This window comes from Apis cerana, linkage group LG1, assembly GCF_029169275.1.
Source record: "Apis cerana isolate GH-2021 linkage group LG1, AcerK_1.0, whole genome shotgun sequence".
Classification (NCBI taxonomy): Eukaryota; Metazoa; Arthropoda; class Insecta; order Hymenoptera; family Apidae; genus Apis; species Apis cerana.
Window position 1 is genome coordinate 16,824,987 of NC_083852.1, and position 17,393 is coordinate 16,842,379.

The 17,393-nt window shown below is 30.5% G+C and overlaps 1 protein-coding gene across 11 annotated transcripts in view; it reads left to right on the forward strand.

The window, feature by feature from the left end:
- The window catches only part of LOC107994239 (protein eva-1), a 276,448-nt gene that overhangs the window by 174,563 nt on the left and 84,492 nt on the right, over positions 1-17,393 (forward strand). For 10 of the 11 annotated variants that reach the window (XM_062077235.1, XM_062077261.1, XM_062077247.1 and 7 more), the window contains one exon: positions 9,125-9,345. In XM_062077235.1, coding sequence (XP_061933219.1) covers positions 9,125-9,345 — 221 coding nt within the window. The remainder of the gene's footprint in view (positions 1-9,124; positions 9,346-17,393) is intronic. The other variant, XM_062077250.1, reaches the window with a different exon arrangement.

Here is a 17,393-nt window from a genome sequence, read left to right on the forward strand (position 1 = left end):
TGTAAATTTTATCATTATTTTTGATGAAAATTTTTATAAGATTCAATTTTGCCAAAAACTACTTACATTTTTACATAATATATCCCAAAATATATTACAATAAGTTATTGCTAAAACATACATCATGTAATTCCATTAAATAGATTATCTAAATTGTTCACGGAAATAGAAAGATTAAATTTCATTTACAAATTTACCAAAATTACCAAAAAAATGTTCCATATAAAAATATCTTCTTGGTATCTTCCTATCACTGTTTAAAGATAAATATTTTGATTATATTAATTTTACATAATATGATAGGAATATATATATAGAAGAAATATAATATATAGAATATATAGAAAAAATTAAAATTAAATAATCATTTTGTTGATGCATAATCATCTTTGAGGAATATAAAAAAATTTCAATTAAAGATTAATAAACAATCATAAAGAAATTAGAGTATTATACATATGTAAATGATGTGTTAATAATTTCTGAAATATTTTAGGTTTCTATTAAACCTAATAGATAATTCTAAAATTAAATTTTGAAGAAGATTGTTTTATATTAAAATTATTTCTTCAAGCATTGCAATTACAAATAAAATCTCTGTATAGAAAAATAACTTGATTTCTTCGAAAACTACCTTATCCTTTATTTCAGAGAAATTCAAGCAGGATTTTCAAATGTAGAAGATAAAACTAACCCTTCAATTGTATAAAGGGAGTGGATGAGGTAGTTGCAACGGATCATCGAAAACTTGGCATCGTTTTCAGTTGTTCTAACAAAAAATAGTTATATCTCGTAAGGAGTTCGAAATATATGTCTTTCTATTACAACGAAATGTGATCGAATTTCGTTGCGAAATAGAAACAGTAGATAATATTTTCTTGATTCGATTACGTAGTTCAATTATGATCACCTGCAACTGTATACATCTGTTGAATATAATGTATTATACATTGGAGTAAAAGATAAATAAAACAAAAAAATTATTTTGAAATAAAAATTTAAAATCTTAAATACGTAATGAAAAGCATAATGTATCTATTGTTCAGTGAAAAATTGTCAGTAATGAAAAAATTTTTAATTAAACATTTGAAAAATATATCTTTAAAATTGATTCAATTTTTCAAATTTGTTAAAAAGTATCTTTATGAACGTGAACATATTTGAATTTTAAATTTGGCTTATTCAATTTTGTATGTATTTTTAATACGAATTGTAGTGTGTAAGTCCAATTTGTCGAAATTTGTTGCAAATTGTTGCAAATGAAAATATTTACTCTTTATTTCAAAATCAAATAATAAACAAATGGAAATGATTGAAATTAATTCAACGATACTATTGCAAATTATTCGCTAACATTATGTACTATTCGTTCATTATAAGTTTACGTAAAATTCAACAATTACATACCCTTCGATATAGGAGTAAAATTCAAAATTTAAAATCGACACGTTTCACGAGAAAAGTCAATTATTAATTAACATTATCGTTAAAAATCCAATGATGAAGGAGTTATTTCGGATTGTCGTTTACAATTCAGCCTGAAATTAAATTAATTTTTCATTTTAATGCAAGTACAGTTTCCTATATCTCATAATTTTCTACAGAATAATATAGTATTATTCTCACATTTAAAATAATTTCGCTTATCACTGTATTAAATCGAATAAATAATTTTTTTTCTTTTGAAACAGAATTTAAATATCTATCCCTGTAATCTTTAATGTTTATTTAAAACATAAGCATTCGTACTATACATACTGTACTGCTATTTGCTATAAAATTTATCAAATTTCTCTTAATTTCGACTTTTCTTAATTCAAAATTTATGCTAAAGAAATGTTTATAATTTGATAGTTTTAAAATCTGCAATTCAATTGTTTAAAATTAGCAAAAACAAATGAAAACGATTATTTCAAAGTTTATGCCAATTACTAAGGGATTTCCTCGCATCTTTTACGAGAAGGAACTAGTCAATCCCACAGTATACGATTAAACAACACCGCGGCGTTTGTAGACATTTACACCGCGGCGTTCAGTATCCCCTCCGATCGAAGGGATGCTTTGCTAATCCGGTAGTAAGCTTTCGTTTCGAGTACCCTTTAAAGCTCGGATTAACCAGTGAGCAAATTAACTCGGGGTTAACTTTGGCGTCGTTTGATTGATGGCACGCAAATCGCCAAGGAAACTTCGTTGTATCGCGAATCGAAAATCGTTGAAATTGAGGTGAAATCTCGTTTTTTAAGATCAAACAGTAAAATAACACACAGAATATCTATGAAAAAAATATAAATATTATTAAGTTAATAATTTTTTAATAATATTTTCAAATTATTAATATGTATAGATAATTTTTCTGTCGTTTAAATTGCTTTTTATTCTTTTTATTTACCATGTTGGACAAGCTGTCATTCTGTTAATTAACGTCAAGTGTTTTTCATAGAGAAGTGACGTAAAATTCAGTGAAGAACGAAGAATATTTTGACGCGACATTTTAATTAAATTCGTATAATTATGTTGATAAGGTGATTGATAACAGCGCTATTGTTTCCTGTAATGAAGTAATAGATTTTGTTATTTCGTTCGTGTGATATATTAAGTTGTTATAATAAATAATCGACAAATGAATAAAAGCATTTAAAAATTTAGCGACTAAATATAACGTTAAATAATTTTTAATAATTTTTCCATTATTAGATAAATTCATGATTAAATAAGAATATATATATAAATTATTGATAAAATTAATAGAATTTCGAAAAGCTTAAATTAAATAAAATTTGCTATTATTTAAAAATTTAACCAAGAGTTTCCTAATAAAAATCAAATTTTTTTTCGCGTTGCACAATAGATGTTCGATGATGATCAATTCACTTAACAACGAAAAGATTAAGTTTCATTCTTCGAAAATATATTTATTCATTTGATAAGAAAATTATTTATATTTACTTGTGAAAACGAAATGTTCAATTTTCACATAAATATTTAATTCAATTTATCGTCGATCATCGTCGCGATGATGCGATAGATGAACAGCCATCTTAGAAGATGCAGAACAAAATGGTCACGACTTGTTGGTTCCAAAAGAATCTAAACTCTCAACTGAATAAACAACATTGAAATTCAACGTCTCTTTCTTTCTCCCTCCCCTATTTCCTGGCTTTTGCACTTCTGCATCTCTTTTCTTCGAAGCTCTGGAATAGAAATTCGGTGCTGTCTCACAGCTTGACCCGCGAAAACGGCAGGATGCACTTGAAATAAGAGGTTAGAGGGAGGATGAAATCGTGGCGCAGCCGGAAAATACGCTCGCGATAAATGTGCCGCCCTATGTATTTACATCTTGCCTGGCAGGTTTATGGTTGAACGGAAACAGAAATATACACGGTATACCCTGGCAGGGATGGTTGAACATTCTGCTCGTCTCGTTCGCCTGGTTCTCTGGATGCGTTTTTAGTTTAGGTTTTTTTTATTATACCGTGATTGATGGTTTGATTTTCCGAATTTCTAGATTTTTCTCTCTCGTCAAACGAGAAATTGTGGCAAGAATGATATACGAGAAAAGGATTTAGGAAGAACTGTTGATGTTGTGCTAAGTTCGTGCTACAAGTTGTTTATTGTATCCCAATTTCTGGTAAAAGTTTTTGAATTAATTGATTTCGTGTCTCAAATAACGATTATTATTTTAAAGCTTTAGAAACTGGATTAAGATGGATCTTTCGCGAATAGAATATTTTATAACGATTTATAAAAAGAAAATAACTCAACAGTACAAATAACTCACAAATGTCACAGATTCCATTGGATATTACGTTAATTTTCACGAAAGCCGGAAGACTACGCATCTGCCTCGAGAAGTCAAACTATACCGTGGACACGTGGAACCTTTTCGGTTGTTGTCTTAACGTCGAATACGTGATTCGAATAGCGAATACCATTCAACATCGACGAATTCAAATACGTGACGTAGGTTGCGTTGTATCGGGTGCATTTTGAGGATGCAGTGTACTACAATGGCCACACTATGTAAAATATTTTTGCCCGCTATCGTTGATCCAAGTGTATTCCAAAATTCAGAATCACAGAAGGAATCAGAGTGCGATCGATATGCGAGTACAATCTCATGCGCATTCTGTCGTGGACTAGAGAATAGAAGTATAAATTCGATAAATAAAAATGGTTATAAATATTTATATATAGAGATTATAACATGAACGAGATTGTATGTTTGTTTTGATATATAGAATTTTAATTCTAAGTGTGAAAGGGATTTCGAGAAACGAATAATAAGTGGAATGTTTATTTTATTTATTATGATAGCTTTATGAAACGTGTATTTCATTTATGGAATAAAGATAAAAGATAATAATTTAAAATATTGGAATATTTCAGTTATTTTGTTATTTTTATTCTGAAAGTAAAATATAAAGTTTTATGTTCGGATGAAATATATTATTTTCAGATTATTTTTTATTGAAATTAATACTTTCAAATAACGATGAAACAATTCATATTTCTGACGAATTATAATATATCTAAATTATTCAAGAAAGATTGTCTCAATTTTAATAAAAAGTTATTTTGATTTAACTTCTCTTTAATACAAAATTAAAATTTGCGATTAAACATGCTTGCAAATAAAGAAATAGGATCGTTCGTTATTAAAAGTTTTCCGTTTGAATATCTTCGATTTTATTCCTCCTATTTCACCGTAATTTTATAGATCCTTTTTTATCGAGAAATCGAAAAAAGAAATTGAACGCTAAGAGAAGAGAAACGTAGTGGACAGTTTTCACATCGGGATCAAGTGGAATCATTAATTTCCAAGAATCGAGCGAAATAAAAGTCTGGAGTTAAAAGCATTACGAGATGCTTTGGGGAAAAATTTACAAAGGCACATTTTGTACTGTAGAAATTTATTTTAGGAATAGCTACATGCTATCGACAGTATAAAGTAATGATCACTTCAAAGAGAGCTTAATCCTCTTGATTCTTTTTTGCTAGTCTATTCGACTGTTCATCGATATTTCTTTCTATTTTTCCACTGATTTTAATATATCTAATATCTGTTGTATCTCTGTTATTTATTTTCTATTTATAATTTCTTTTTCAATATATAATAATTCAATTCTTAAATATTTTTAAATAATTATTATTTCGATTAACTTCATATCTTATTATTATTTTTTATGATTATTAGCATAATATAAAAAAGAACAAATTTCAAGCTTGGAAAAAAAGAAGCGAAAAAAAGATAATTTCAGAATTTTTTGTGTTGGAATAAAACGAGACAAAGAATAGCGAGATTAAAATCTTTAAAAAGTGTGGGCATTGTTCGTTGTTGCTTGTTTTCCTGCTTTTATTAATCGTAATGTCGAAATAGGAAAGAAAAAAAGAAGAAATAGTTTGGTATAAGTGGTTGAAAGCACGAGAAAGGAAATGAATTCCTTTGTGCGATTATTTAAAATTCTCGAAAATATGAAAATTGCACGTTCTCTCATAGAGTATTCTCTAAGACTATCGTAAAAAGGGAAACGAATATGCGATATTAAAGAAGTATGTAGCCACTTGAAGTGGAAATCATGCATAAGATAAAATTGCGCAAACAGCTAAAAATATATTTTTATATGATAAAAAGCTCAACCTCTACCTTTAAAAGAAAAAAGAGATTCTTACAAATTAAATTTATTACACAATTTTCAAACACAATATTAATTATATAAAATATAAGAAAGATAAAAATTGCAAATAAAGCGTAATAAATCCAATAATTTTTTTCTTTATGGCGGTAATTGTGATTTATAATCTTTTGTTTAATATATAATTAAAAAACCATATTATTAAAGAATATCAAATCCTTTTCGAAACTAATTCCAAGAAAAATATAAATACTACAAATCAAAATAAAATAAACAGATAAATAAAATGACAAATCGAAATTCCCTTAGAATAAAAATTCCTCGTCGATCGTTTCCAACGTTGTCTAAGATAAATCCTCGGGATCGCTGAAGATGGATCGCGATCTCACAGGGCAGAAAAGGGATTCCACGGGCGGGCCACGTTCGTCTGCGGCTTTCGCCCTACGAATGCGGTATCTTTCACGTGTCCGATCTTTCCTCCACCTCCTTGGCACACTTGTAAAGAGCGTGTGGAGTTAATGAGACGGAAGAACGAGCGGCGCGATATTGCAAGTTTGAGAAATGGCCTCATAAAGGCGTTACACCGCCGTTGAAACTCGAGGCGAAGCATGGCCAAAGGATTGAAACGTTCACGGGACAAAAAATCGCTGTCATGAGCTCCCAGAGACGTACGATCGCGCTTCGCGTAATTACACGTTGGTAATCTCGTCGAGGTTTACAACGTGTATTAAAAAACTAAAGGGTCGGAGATCTGGTAGCATTGGAAGTCGTTGATCCTTGCCTTTAGCTTTGGTGGGGCGAAACGAAGTGATTTGTGAGTCGAGTTGTGGTTTTTGTAATTTATGTCTAGGGAATTATTCAGTATATATGAGTATTGTATTCTGGACGAAGAAATTGTGAATAGATATTTAAAAGTAGTAATTGAGAAATATTTGTTTCAATGGTGGAAAGTTAAAGTAGATTAATTTATAAGTGTGAGATGTGTTTTTTTTTTGCAATTCATGTCTAGAGTATATGGGCATTATACATGTATCATTTCTGGATGAAGAAATTATGAGCAGAACTTTTATAACTTGAGAAATATCAATCTTATTTTGTGATGGAAAGTTTTAGAAATTGGAAACTTATCTTAGTAAAATCCTTAAACATAGAAATTCAAATTAAAAAATTTGCATTGGATATCCAAAATTTAAACTTTTAAATCTTTCTTTAATCCTCGAATTCATAAATTTTAATCCAGAAACTTAAACTTCTGACATTAAACGATTCCGTTCAATTTCAAATATCAAAATCAAAGGTATAACCACGAACTTTTCGACATTCAACAAAATGAAATCTTAATTGCATCAACCTGGATTATTTTCATCCCCTGGAAACTATTCTCCCGATAATCTTTTCAAAACTCCATTCGAAATTTGTTAACGACACGTTGTCTGCGCAAGGATCGCAAGTCAACAAAAGCCATCTCGTAATTTATTCCGACGTCGGCGCAATTAGACGTTCGACAGCAACGAAATTTACTTTTCTCCCGCATAAACGAAATTACCGTTTCGAGAGGCGTCGTAGAACGAGCGATATCCACGTTTCACCGCAACTTCGCCAACCTTTCGCGAAGCAACGGCAACAAGAGGGAGAGAGGGGCGGTAGATGGCGGATGATGTTCCTCGAAGAGCACTCGTCTGGATCCTATCGTGAATTATCGGGTTCGCTGGTTCGACCTCGATCTCCATCGGATCTCATCCTTCATAGCCGAAAACCCAGCAAATTTCACACGTCTGCTCGCCCCTTTCATGTGGTCCACGCGAGAATTCCGCAAGCAATCAGAAAATTTCCTCGCATCTCCCCTGTTCCCTGCGCTCAATTAAGAGAGGGTCTATTATAAGTTGTGTAAAAGTTGTGAGCGTGGCTTTCGAGGTATTTGAATAGTCCTTTTAAATGGTTGGTTTCATGTTTCATATATATTAATACATGTATTTACGTGTTTATTTAAAAATACAAAACCGAGAAATGATGCAATTTATAACGGAATGGAATAACAATTCGTTTCTTATATATAAATATAATTGATTTTAATATTTTGAATGTTGAAAAATGAAGATTGATTGAATTTAGTTTTTTTTGTGAAAATATTTTGTCGAGGCATATAAAGAATTTTTGGAACATTTTATTTTTTTAATATTATTATGACGATGAAACGTATTATTAACAAAAGTTTTTCTATTTTTTTTTTTTTTCATGCATTTCCTTTGGACCTTGGAATTCCATTGGTTATTTCTGACAACCTTGGTGATGATGGTGGTGATCGCAACAATGACACCTTTAACAATCCGCATGGTAACAACGGCACGCTGATTAACTCTGGTGATGGTGACCACGATAACACGGTGGCTTGTCGTACTGATGGTGACCACAATGCCTGGTACACCGTGGTGACGGTGACAACAATGACACGTTAATAAATCATGGTGATGGTGACCGCATTGGCATGCTAACAAACCACGTTCACTGTGGCCACACTAACGTTTTGTTGGACATCTTGTTGGACCAACGACTTAATCGCTCCTCGTAATGTATCCCTTGAACACTTTTTAAATATGCCATTTTCCATATCATTTCGCCTAATTTCTTTAATTCTTTCTACCGTTTGTCAATCATCAATTCTTTTTACCGTTGTATTTATTTTTTAAATAATTTTTTTTTAATTTTCCACGCATCTCGCTTTATTCTTCATTAAACATCATCGAAACACGATTCTTTCAAATATATTCTTAAAATTCATCCTCCCATAAATAACTTTAAAACAAATCGACATCACTTTTCCCTTTCATCGATGAAACATGGTAACGTGAGCGGTTCCCTATGTAAACTTGCCATCAAATTCTGCAAACGTGTTGTTCCTCCCGACTCTCGTGTATCTCGCGTGTAAACGAAACGACACCGTTTTCGCGGATGTCATCGATACATCGTCGCTCAACCGATCCTCGATTGATCCACTCGTTAATTACCGCGAAACCCCCGAAACTGATCACCGTTGCGGCGACACTGTTACGGGTCATCGATCGATTCACGTTTCTCGCGCTTCCTTCCTTCCGGTTCTCCCTCTGAATTTCGCCTCTCTTCCGCACTATCTCTCGTTCTTGTTCACTTTCATTTCTCGCTCTATTTTTCTTGTTTCCTTTTTATTTATTCATCTATTTATTTTTATTGAAATATCGCGTAATGTGCTCTCTCTCGTTTCACGTTTATTTTTAATCTTCTTTTTGCTTCGTATTGCGACGATTATGAACAACTTTAATTACTCGATATCACTGCTGCTACTGTATTAATTAATTTAATCAAATGACAATTTAATATGAATTCAATATGTTTATCTTCAATCGAATTTTTTTTTTAATATTTTGCTTTTGATATTCATCTCTTTGTCGATCATGTTTTTGTAACGTTCTAAATTTTTGCTTGAATCGGATAAATTGCGATTTTTAACGCAATAGCCTTGTTATTAGGTACTTTGAAGACCTATCAGCGAGCAGCCTGCGACGAAGAGTCGATGACGCTCAAGTGTCCACTAGGTACCACCATCTCCATCGTTCTGGCTCAATATGGAAGAGCGGGACCAAATGGTACCGACAGATGCAATACCTATTCAGAACCATCGATGTATCTCGGGGACAGACAAACGAATCAGACTTGCATCTGGCCGCAGTCGCTGCAGGTATGTGTCTAGAAAGCAATTTCTCAATAATTTACATATTCTTTTTCATGATCTTGATGAGAATATTACATTCACAAGAAGAAAAGACAATGTTTTCTTTATAATCTGTTTTAACAGATTGGATATTGAAGAAAAAAAAATTTAATAGAATTCCATTTATATGAACTTCAGTACATAAATAGTATCATTGGATATTTTTGTACAATAAAAGTAGTCTATTGTTTTAAAGTTTAATCATGTTCAATCTTTCGTTATGTTTTTTCTTATTCGTAGCAAATAATAAAATTGAAGTGATGCTAGATATTAATTCAGATAATAATAATTCTTGGCAGAAATTATTCAATCACTCTTTAAAATCTAGAAGATTAGAATAGATTTTCATATCTTTCGATGCCTGAGAAAAAAATACTTTATTATTTATTTCATGATTAATTTTTCTAAAATCTTTTTTACATATCATATTTAATAAATTAATCCTTTTAATTTAAAATATATTATTATATTGACGAAAATACAAGAAAAACATTCACTATAAAAATCAACTTCGATATAAATATGTCTATAATATTTTTTCCATATTCGTGAAACTTTACAAAGAATTAAGAGTAGAAACGTCGTAAAGAAAAGATTCGGTCTCTCGAAGTTGAAAGAGTTTCTTCGTGAAACTTTTTCCGCTATCTTATATTTATTAGATCTTTGCGAAATCCTGATTTCTAATTCAAGGAAAGACGATTGCATTGACACTCAAGATCTTTTTCCAAAAGAAGGGATCAAGGCGAAAATAATCGTAAATCGAATCCACTTTGACCGGTTAACCATTTCAACCCTCGTAACTTGTGCTTAACTCTCGTGGCCTTGCATCCTTACAAAGATTTCCAGTAAAAAGAAACTCTTTCAACTTTGCGATTTCATTTCAGATTTTAGTGACTTTGTATATCTTTACTGATGAGTTTCGGTTTTAGATCTTATTTCTCCCCCCTTTTTGTTGATCGCTTTCTTCGATATATCGAGGATTTCTTAGATTTTGTGTCGAATTATATTTCGTTTAAGCGTTTTTCTTAGTCTTGGTGGTTTTTTAGCGTATATAACGGGCAGGAAAAGAAGTAAATTTGAAGTCGAGGAAAGGAGGATAAGGAAATCGAGGACAGGAAACAAAGAAGTTGAAAAGAGAAGACAAAAAAAGTCGAGGATTTGTAAATATCTTGACAAACGGCAGAATAGAATATTCGTAAAAATGGTATGGAAGTAAAAATCTGTATAATTTTTTTAACAAAATGCATTTTAAAAAATAAACGTGTTATGTTTATAATACGCGGGAAGCACAATAATTCTAGATTTATTTTCTATGAAGAATAAAATTTTAATTATTCGATTACTTTGTTTTCAACAAATAATATTTTTAAAAAAGTTTATCAACTTTATTAAACAATATCGTTTTTCTCGAATTTCATTATGCTTAAAATGATCTGTTGCATAGTATGGACAAAATATGGTTGCAGCGGAAGATGAATCTTATTTTCAAGGAAAGTTTGTTACAGTAAGTTAATATTGAAGAATGAACATCAGGGAAGAATCTCAAGAATTCGACGTATAATTATTTCTCGTTATCTTGTTTCATGTCGTAAGCATTCCATTTTCAAGTCAACAACATCTTGATCGCCTTGTTTACGGAAGTACGCAATAACTACTTTTAAAGTTTTTAAGATTATTATGACAGTAATATTTGTAATTTTTAAATTGAATAATATTATTTACATTCATTTTAGATTCCATAAATTATATCTCTCGTCTTTCAATATAAACCATCCTTACAAAATATTTTCTTGTACATATTTATATTCCTCGCACTTCTCAAGATTAACGAAATAAATTTCTGTCGTACGTTACGTGCAAAATGCAAACATTTCGCGGGAAGGTTCGCATTTCAGGCTGCATTTTCTTCCATCTCGAGTAAGTTGGTCGGCAGCAAACTCGACGAAACAGCGGAGTGTCGTTTTCAGGTCAGTTGTCATTATCTTTTCGAACGTGTATTTTAAATGACGGCCATCTCCTTACACCTCTTTCGTCCAATTTCACTCCGCTCTGTTTCACTCGCGACGAGACTCACGATTCCACGATTTCCCACTGAATTTCCACGGAAAACGAATCTCCAATTTCGACACTTTAATCGACCAATTTTCGTGAATCGAAACAAAATAAGAATCTTACCAATTGTATAACTTTTATTTAATTATCAAAGTTAAATATATTATCTTTTATTTATTTATTTGTACGACTTGAACACGTATCGAGATCAATATAAAAAATTCTTGGATATTGATTTTCGTTGGAAAGCAATTGGAAAACGCAACGAAATTTAAAATGGTTATGTGTATCGATGACAACATTGTTTTAGGGTATGCAAAAGCTAAATTCATAGGAAACTTCATTATGATATGCGTCAACTATAGAGATTTCCATGAATGCACATGTTGCAATCTGGAACGTATTAATTTGATATATTACGACAGATATAATAAAATAAAGATAAAATAAAATAAAAGATAAAATTGGAATTAAAAAAATTTTGATACCAAGAAACAGATTATTTCGATTTGTCGGAGCAATCTCTTTTCGTTAGAATGATTTTGGATGGGAATTATAAAATTTTCGCGGTTATCCCATTATAAGGGCGTAATTTGTAGGTTGGTTAGGATAACAGAGATTAGCAAGACGAAACAGAACGCCAGGTTTTGCAGTCGCTTGCAAAATCCTGTTTGTTTCCATGCAATTAACTGCAACGTGGAACGAATTTCGCGTGAGGGTTTGCGGCTGCATTCGATTTGCGACGTTGATTAGGGTAAATTATGCAGAGTATATTAGTACCGTGTAATTATCGAAGGTTTGTCGAGTTGATAATGATTTGCGTTAGGTTTTGGAAAAACTGCATATGATGTATCATACACGATATATCATTCTTTACGTTATAAGATTAAAGAAGATAAATCTTTGAAGGAAAAAAGAAAGGAAGTAGAAAGTAGAAAATATCTTTGTATATTATTTTTTATGTAATATGTATTATATAGAATTAAAAAGTTCGTTAATTCGTATAATTTCGTCTCATTCACACACACACAATAGACGATAAGTTATATCGATGAAACTACAATGAAAATTCATACTGTGATATTCAATGGTCAGGAAAGTAGTACGAGGATTTCGTATTACATGTTTCCATTGCTCTGGAAACTAGCCATTGTGTGTGATTCTTAGTGAAGAAACTAAAAAATTGCTCCTTTTATTTTATCAATGATCTCTTTCTCTTTTGCACTTATCATTAAATATATTCTCCTTTTTTTAAAAAATATTTCTTCAAATTGTTACTTTTCTCAACAAAATTATTATTTTCACTTAATAACTCTTAACATTATACTAATAAAAAATAATAGATATTATTATTTCATATATATCTGATTTTAACTTCTATAACTCTTCTTATATAATAATAATCATATCGTTATTTATCATAAATTCAAAGGAGGCTGAATTCAAGGATTTTCAAAAAAAAAAAAAACTATTAGCCATTCAAAAAAGAATGAAATCATCCTAATTTATCATCATTTAACACCAAGCTTAAATCCAATATTTCCAAGTTATCAAAAATTTAAGAATTTTATTTCAAAAGATATCATATGACGATATATCGGAAAAATATTAATTCACGTGATTATGCAACTGTACATTGGAAACACGAGAAACAATCTTTTCCTAGGCTTTCACCGCCACCCACTTAGTATAATGTGATCACTCCGAGGAACCACGATCAAGTTCATTTATGTTTTTCAACGTAAGCTTATCGGAAATGGAATATGAAAATGTTACGTAGCATGGTAAGAGAAGGATGCAGTGCTCGAACGCGTGGCACCGCGCCAAATACGCTCGTTATTCCGATCTTCCTGATAATATTTATTATTGCGGATCCAGGCAACTGCGGAAACATCGTTTAGATTTATCGAACTACCATCGGCGAAACAATTCTGTCGCTTTATTACAAACAAAAATTTCTATTTCTCTCTTCATTGATTAAGAGCGATGATGATTCTCTTTTCTAGAGACGTTGGCGAACGTTAAACGGTGGGGAATATCAAGAGGAGGATTAAGAGTTGCAATTTCGAAGCGTTAAAAACCCTAACAGGATCGCGCAACCCTTAAAAATTAAAACTCTTAACTACACTTCGTGTAACTTTTTAAGATAATGAGATTTTATGGAAAATTATGTGATAAGAAAGAGAAGAACTTTTGATTTCTTTTTTTTTCTTTGCAGTTAATCTTTGGTATTAACGTTGCATCAAGTGCATAAATTATGCTGTTAGCGAAAATTGAATTTTATCGAATGATCGTGTTTTGAAAAGGAAAATACTTTATTGAGGTATTTGCATGTTAATTTAAAATTTGAGAACGAGATTTCTCCTTTGAACCTGTGATCGATTGAACCAAGGAGTTTTCCCAATCACCAATGTCATTACTTCATCGACTTCCGCTAAAACTTTAAATTCCTTAATTAAATCGGAATAATTTTCGACAACTCTTGTCCTTATTCCTATGTTTAATCCTGGTATAACAACCATCGACACGCTATTTCTACGATTTTTCCAAGTCTCCTCGAGAAGTTTCGCGTTTCCCAGTAAATGAGATTTGGCTAACTTTTAAAATTCTTAAGATAGATCGTGCTTCTTAACAACTTGAATTGTTTGATCAATTACAATCCTTTTTAAAGCGTCTTTCTCACTTTTTAAAATAGAACAACTAATTCTAAACAACTTGAACCTTTCGAAAAATTAATATTAATTTATTGAATAACGCGATTAATAAAATTTACAAATATTAAATCATCATCGTTGTTATCATCAATATTCTTCAATGTGATCATCATACAAAATACGTGTTTCTGATCTGTAAAATAAAGGAAACGTTAAAAAAAAATCTTGGAAAGTACTTATCGATGCACATTGGCTCCTTAACACTGTTTGGAAAATCGATTTAATTGGGATACCGATTGTCGAGGTCTTAAGATTCGACAGCGTGAAGATTAAGCCGTAATGATCGACTTCTTGTTGCCTCTGATTCCCTCGAGAGACCTCTTCGCCTGCCTTTTGAAGCGTCGACTCGTACTACTAGTTTCAAGTTGTGATCTTGTAAAATATTTGTTGGAAAGATGGAAACTCTGGAAAATAACTGGCAAAGCGTTTTGTAAATTTAATCTTGAAGTTTAAGAATACTGATGAATCGAAGTTTCTTTTGAGAAAATACATGTATTGAGTTTCTTGTCATTTTTTATATATGATATGTACGTAATGTTTTAAAAAATTTTTATAGAAAGAAATTTTTTTAACAAAAAGAATATACGAGATATTGATTATTTTAAGATCAACTAATGTTTCTAATTTATTAATGTAATAAATAATTATTTTCAGATGGAAACATATTTATGAGATGAAAATTAATATTTAAAATATTATTTCTTAGCTCAATTTCAAATATAATTTCCACATTTTGTATTATTCCAAGCATTCCCTTACATCGATCTAACATTTTTCGCGCAGAATTACCCCAGAATTACTCAGAAAATCCGCATCCACGATATTGACCCATTCTTCCGGAAGGATCCGCGTGAAAATCGCCGATCGTCGGCCACGTTTTGATCCCATGGCATTAAGGGCAAACGTGTGCAGTAAACGTTACACCTTATCGGGACCTGTCCGTTCGAACTCCATTTCATGCCGAAAAGAAAGCAAAAAAAGAAAAAAAAAAGAAAAAAGAAATAAAACTTTTACAACCTTCATAACGGCCAGTTATTCGTATTATTCAATCCTGCGTAGATGAAAGAAAGAGGAAAAAAAATATAGCTCGATTCTCTCGTGACCGTAAAAATGACGGGCGTAAACTATAAAGATGAACGATTGGGTCTATCGCAATTTCAGAATATTTTACTTTCGAAAAACAAAAAAAAAAAATACGTATTCATATTACAGTATTTCATTATTTTTTTCCAATTCTTTTTTTCCCTTTCTTCTCATTTTTCACCTTTTTGGACGTAAATCTCCATTGCTATATTTCATTCTTCTTTCATTCTTTTCTTTCTTTGCCTCTCATTTTCGCATTTTAGGATATAGATCTCCGCGAGGTACGTTGAATTCACGATGGATTAAAAATTCGAATCGATCGAATGCTGAGCTTCGTTGGAAAATTTCGAAGGAAAGATTGAATTCCTCTCCCTTTGGTGTTTCTCCGGCTGGGTGGTGGCTGTTTCGTTTCTTTTCATTTTCGGTTGAAATATACGGTAGGTTCGCCGCGTGATACAAATGCGATCGTAAACCGCGATGGAGAAAAGGGAGTTCTGGTCGGGTCCCTGATATATGAACGGAATCGAAAATCTTCGACGAACGTGCTTCCCTTTGTTCCTTTATTCGTGCCTTCCCAACGATGGGTTCGTTTGAAAGGGGTTCATTGTGACTTAGCTGCTCCTCGAGAGAAACTCGATAGGATATTTCAATCTGATCGGTTTAATTTCTGCTCGAGTTCTGTACTTTAGCGTAATTTAGTTTTCTTCTTCTTCTTTTTTTTTTTTTGTTATTTTCGATACAAAAAAATGAAAAGTTTATGGAAATTAATTAATATTTTTTATATTATATACGGAGGATTCAAATGAATGTAAATTATATTTTTTGAAAATCATTTAAGTAGTTTAAAAATCATTTTTTATTTAAATATTTAGCGATTTTAATTGAATTTGTCAATTGAAAATTCAAAGATATTTTTTGAACTATATATTTAAGTCACTTAATATATTTAAGTCATTTTAATATCTGAAGATATATTATATTGTATTAGAAGATTTAGTAATTAATAAAAAAGAATTAAATTAGAAAAGAATAAATTAGAAAAGAAATAAAAGAATAAAATTAATAAATAAAAGAAATAAAATTTTGACGAGATATAATAACACAGTGAAATCAATGCTTTTTTATTCGAATATAATTTAATTTTTATTAATTCTCGATGAATTTTTAAAAAATAAAGTAAATTTAATCAGAATTTAAAAAATTTATAGAAAAATTCTCTTAATAATGAATAAAAGTAATTAACAATTCTTTGTTATTAATATGGAAATCTCATATTGGTATCTCATATTTCATGATGAATAAATTTCTCAACATTTCCATATATCTATATTTAAAATTAATATAAATAAAATTTAATCATATGAGATATTATCTTTTTATTCATTAATATAAGTATAAAGAATATACATTTATAAATTAAATTTTATCAAATACAATTTAATCCTTACGTAAAAAATTCAATTAAAAACGATATCATTTCGATGATCATACTTAAGCTTTAAATATATCAACTTTATTATTTTTACACACCAATAATAAAATTGTATCTCTCCGTGTAATTAATTAATTTCTCTTCGCATATTAATACACCTTTTATAGAGAACAAATCACAGGAAAATTTTCAATGTACTTTTCGAAGGGATGCAATAATCTGTCTCATCCAACAAAAGTGATCTCATTACACGATAACGGAGTACATGCGGTATCGGATAATGAAACTTGTGTAGTAATTTCCAGCGATAATGCATAGGCTATTCATCGTGTGAAAAGACGTTGTCCCTAACGAATCGCTGTCAAAAGATATTCTATGGATTCACGAATTGCTGATCAAGTTTATGCAAAACTTGTTTATCATAGTGTTCTCCACCCTTGTCGAAATTGCAGACTAAAGGAAGTCAAATTTTCATAGTATCTTATTTCTTAGTAATATCATCTCTATTTTTTTTAATAAAATAAATTTTTAATAAAATGAATTCGTGCAATATCCAAATATTATATTTTCATAGTATTTGTATTTCTTAATTTCAATCAATTTTATAAATTTTTTGTTGAAAATGTTTTGTTAAAAAATATATATATATATATATATATAGTAGAAAATTCAAATTTTTATTTTATTAATTCTCGAGTAAAGAAATTAATGGAAATAAAAATTGAAAAATGGAA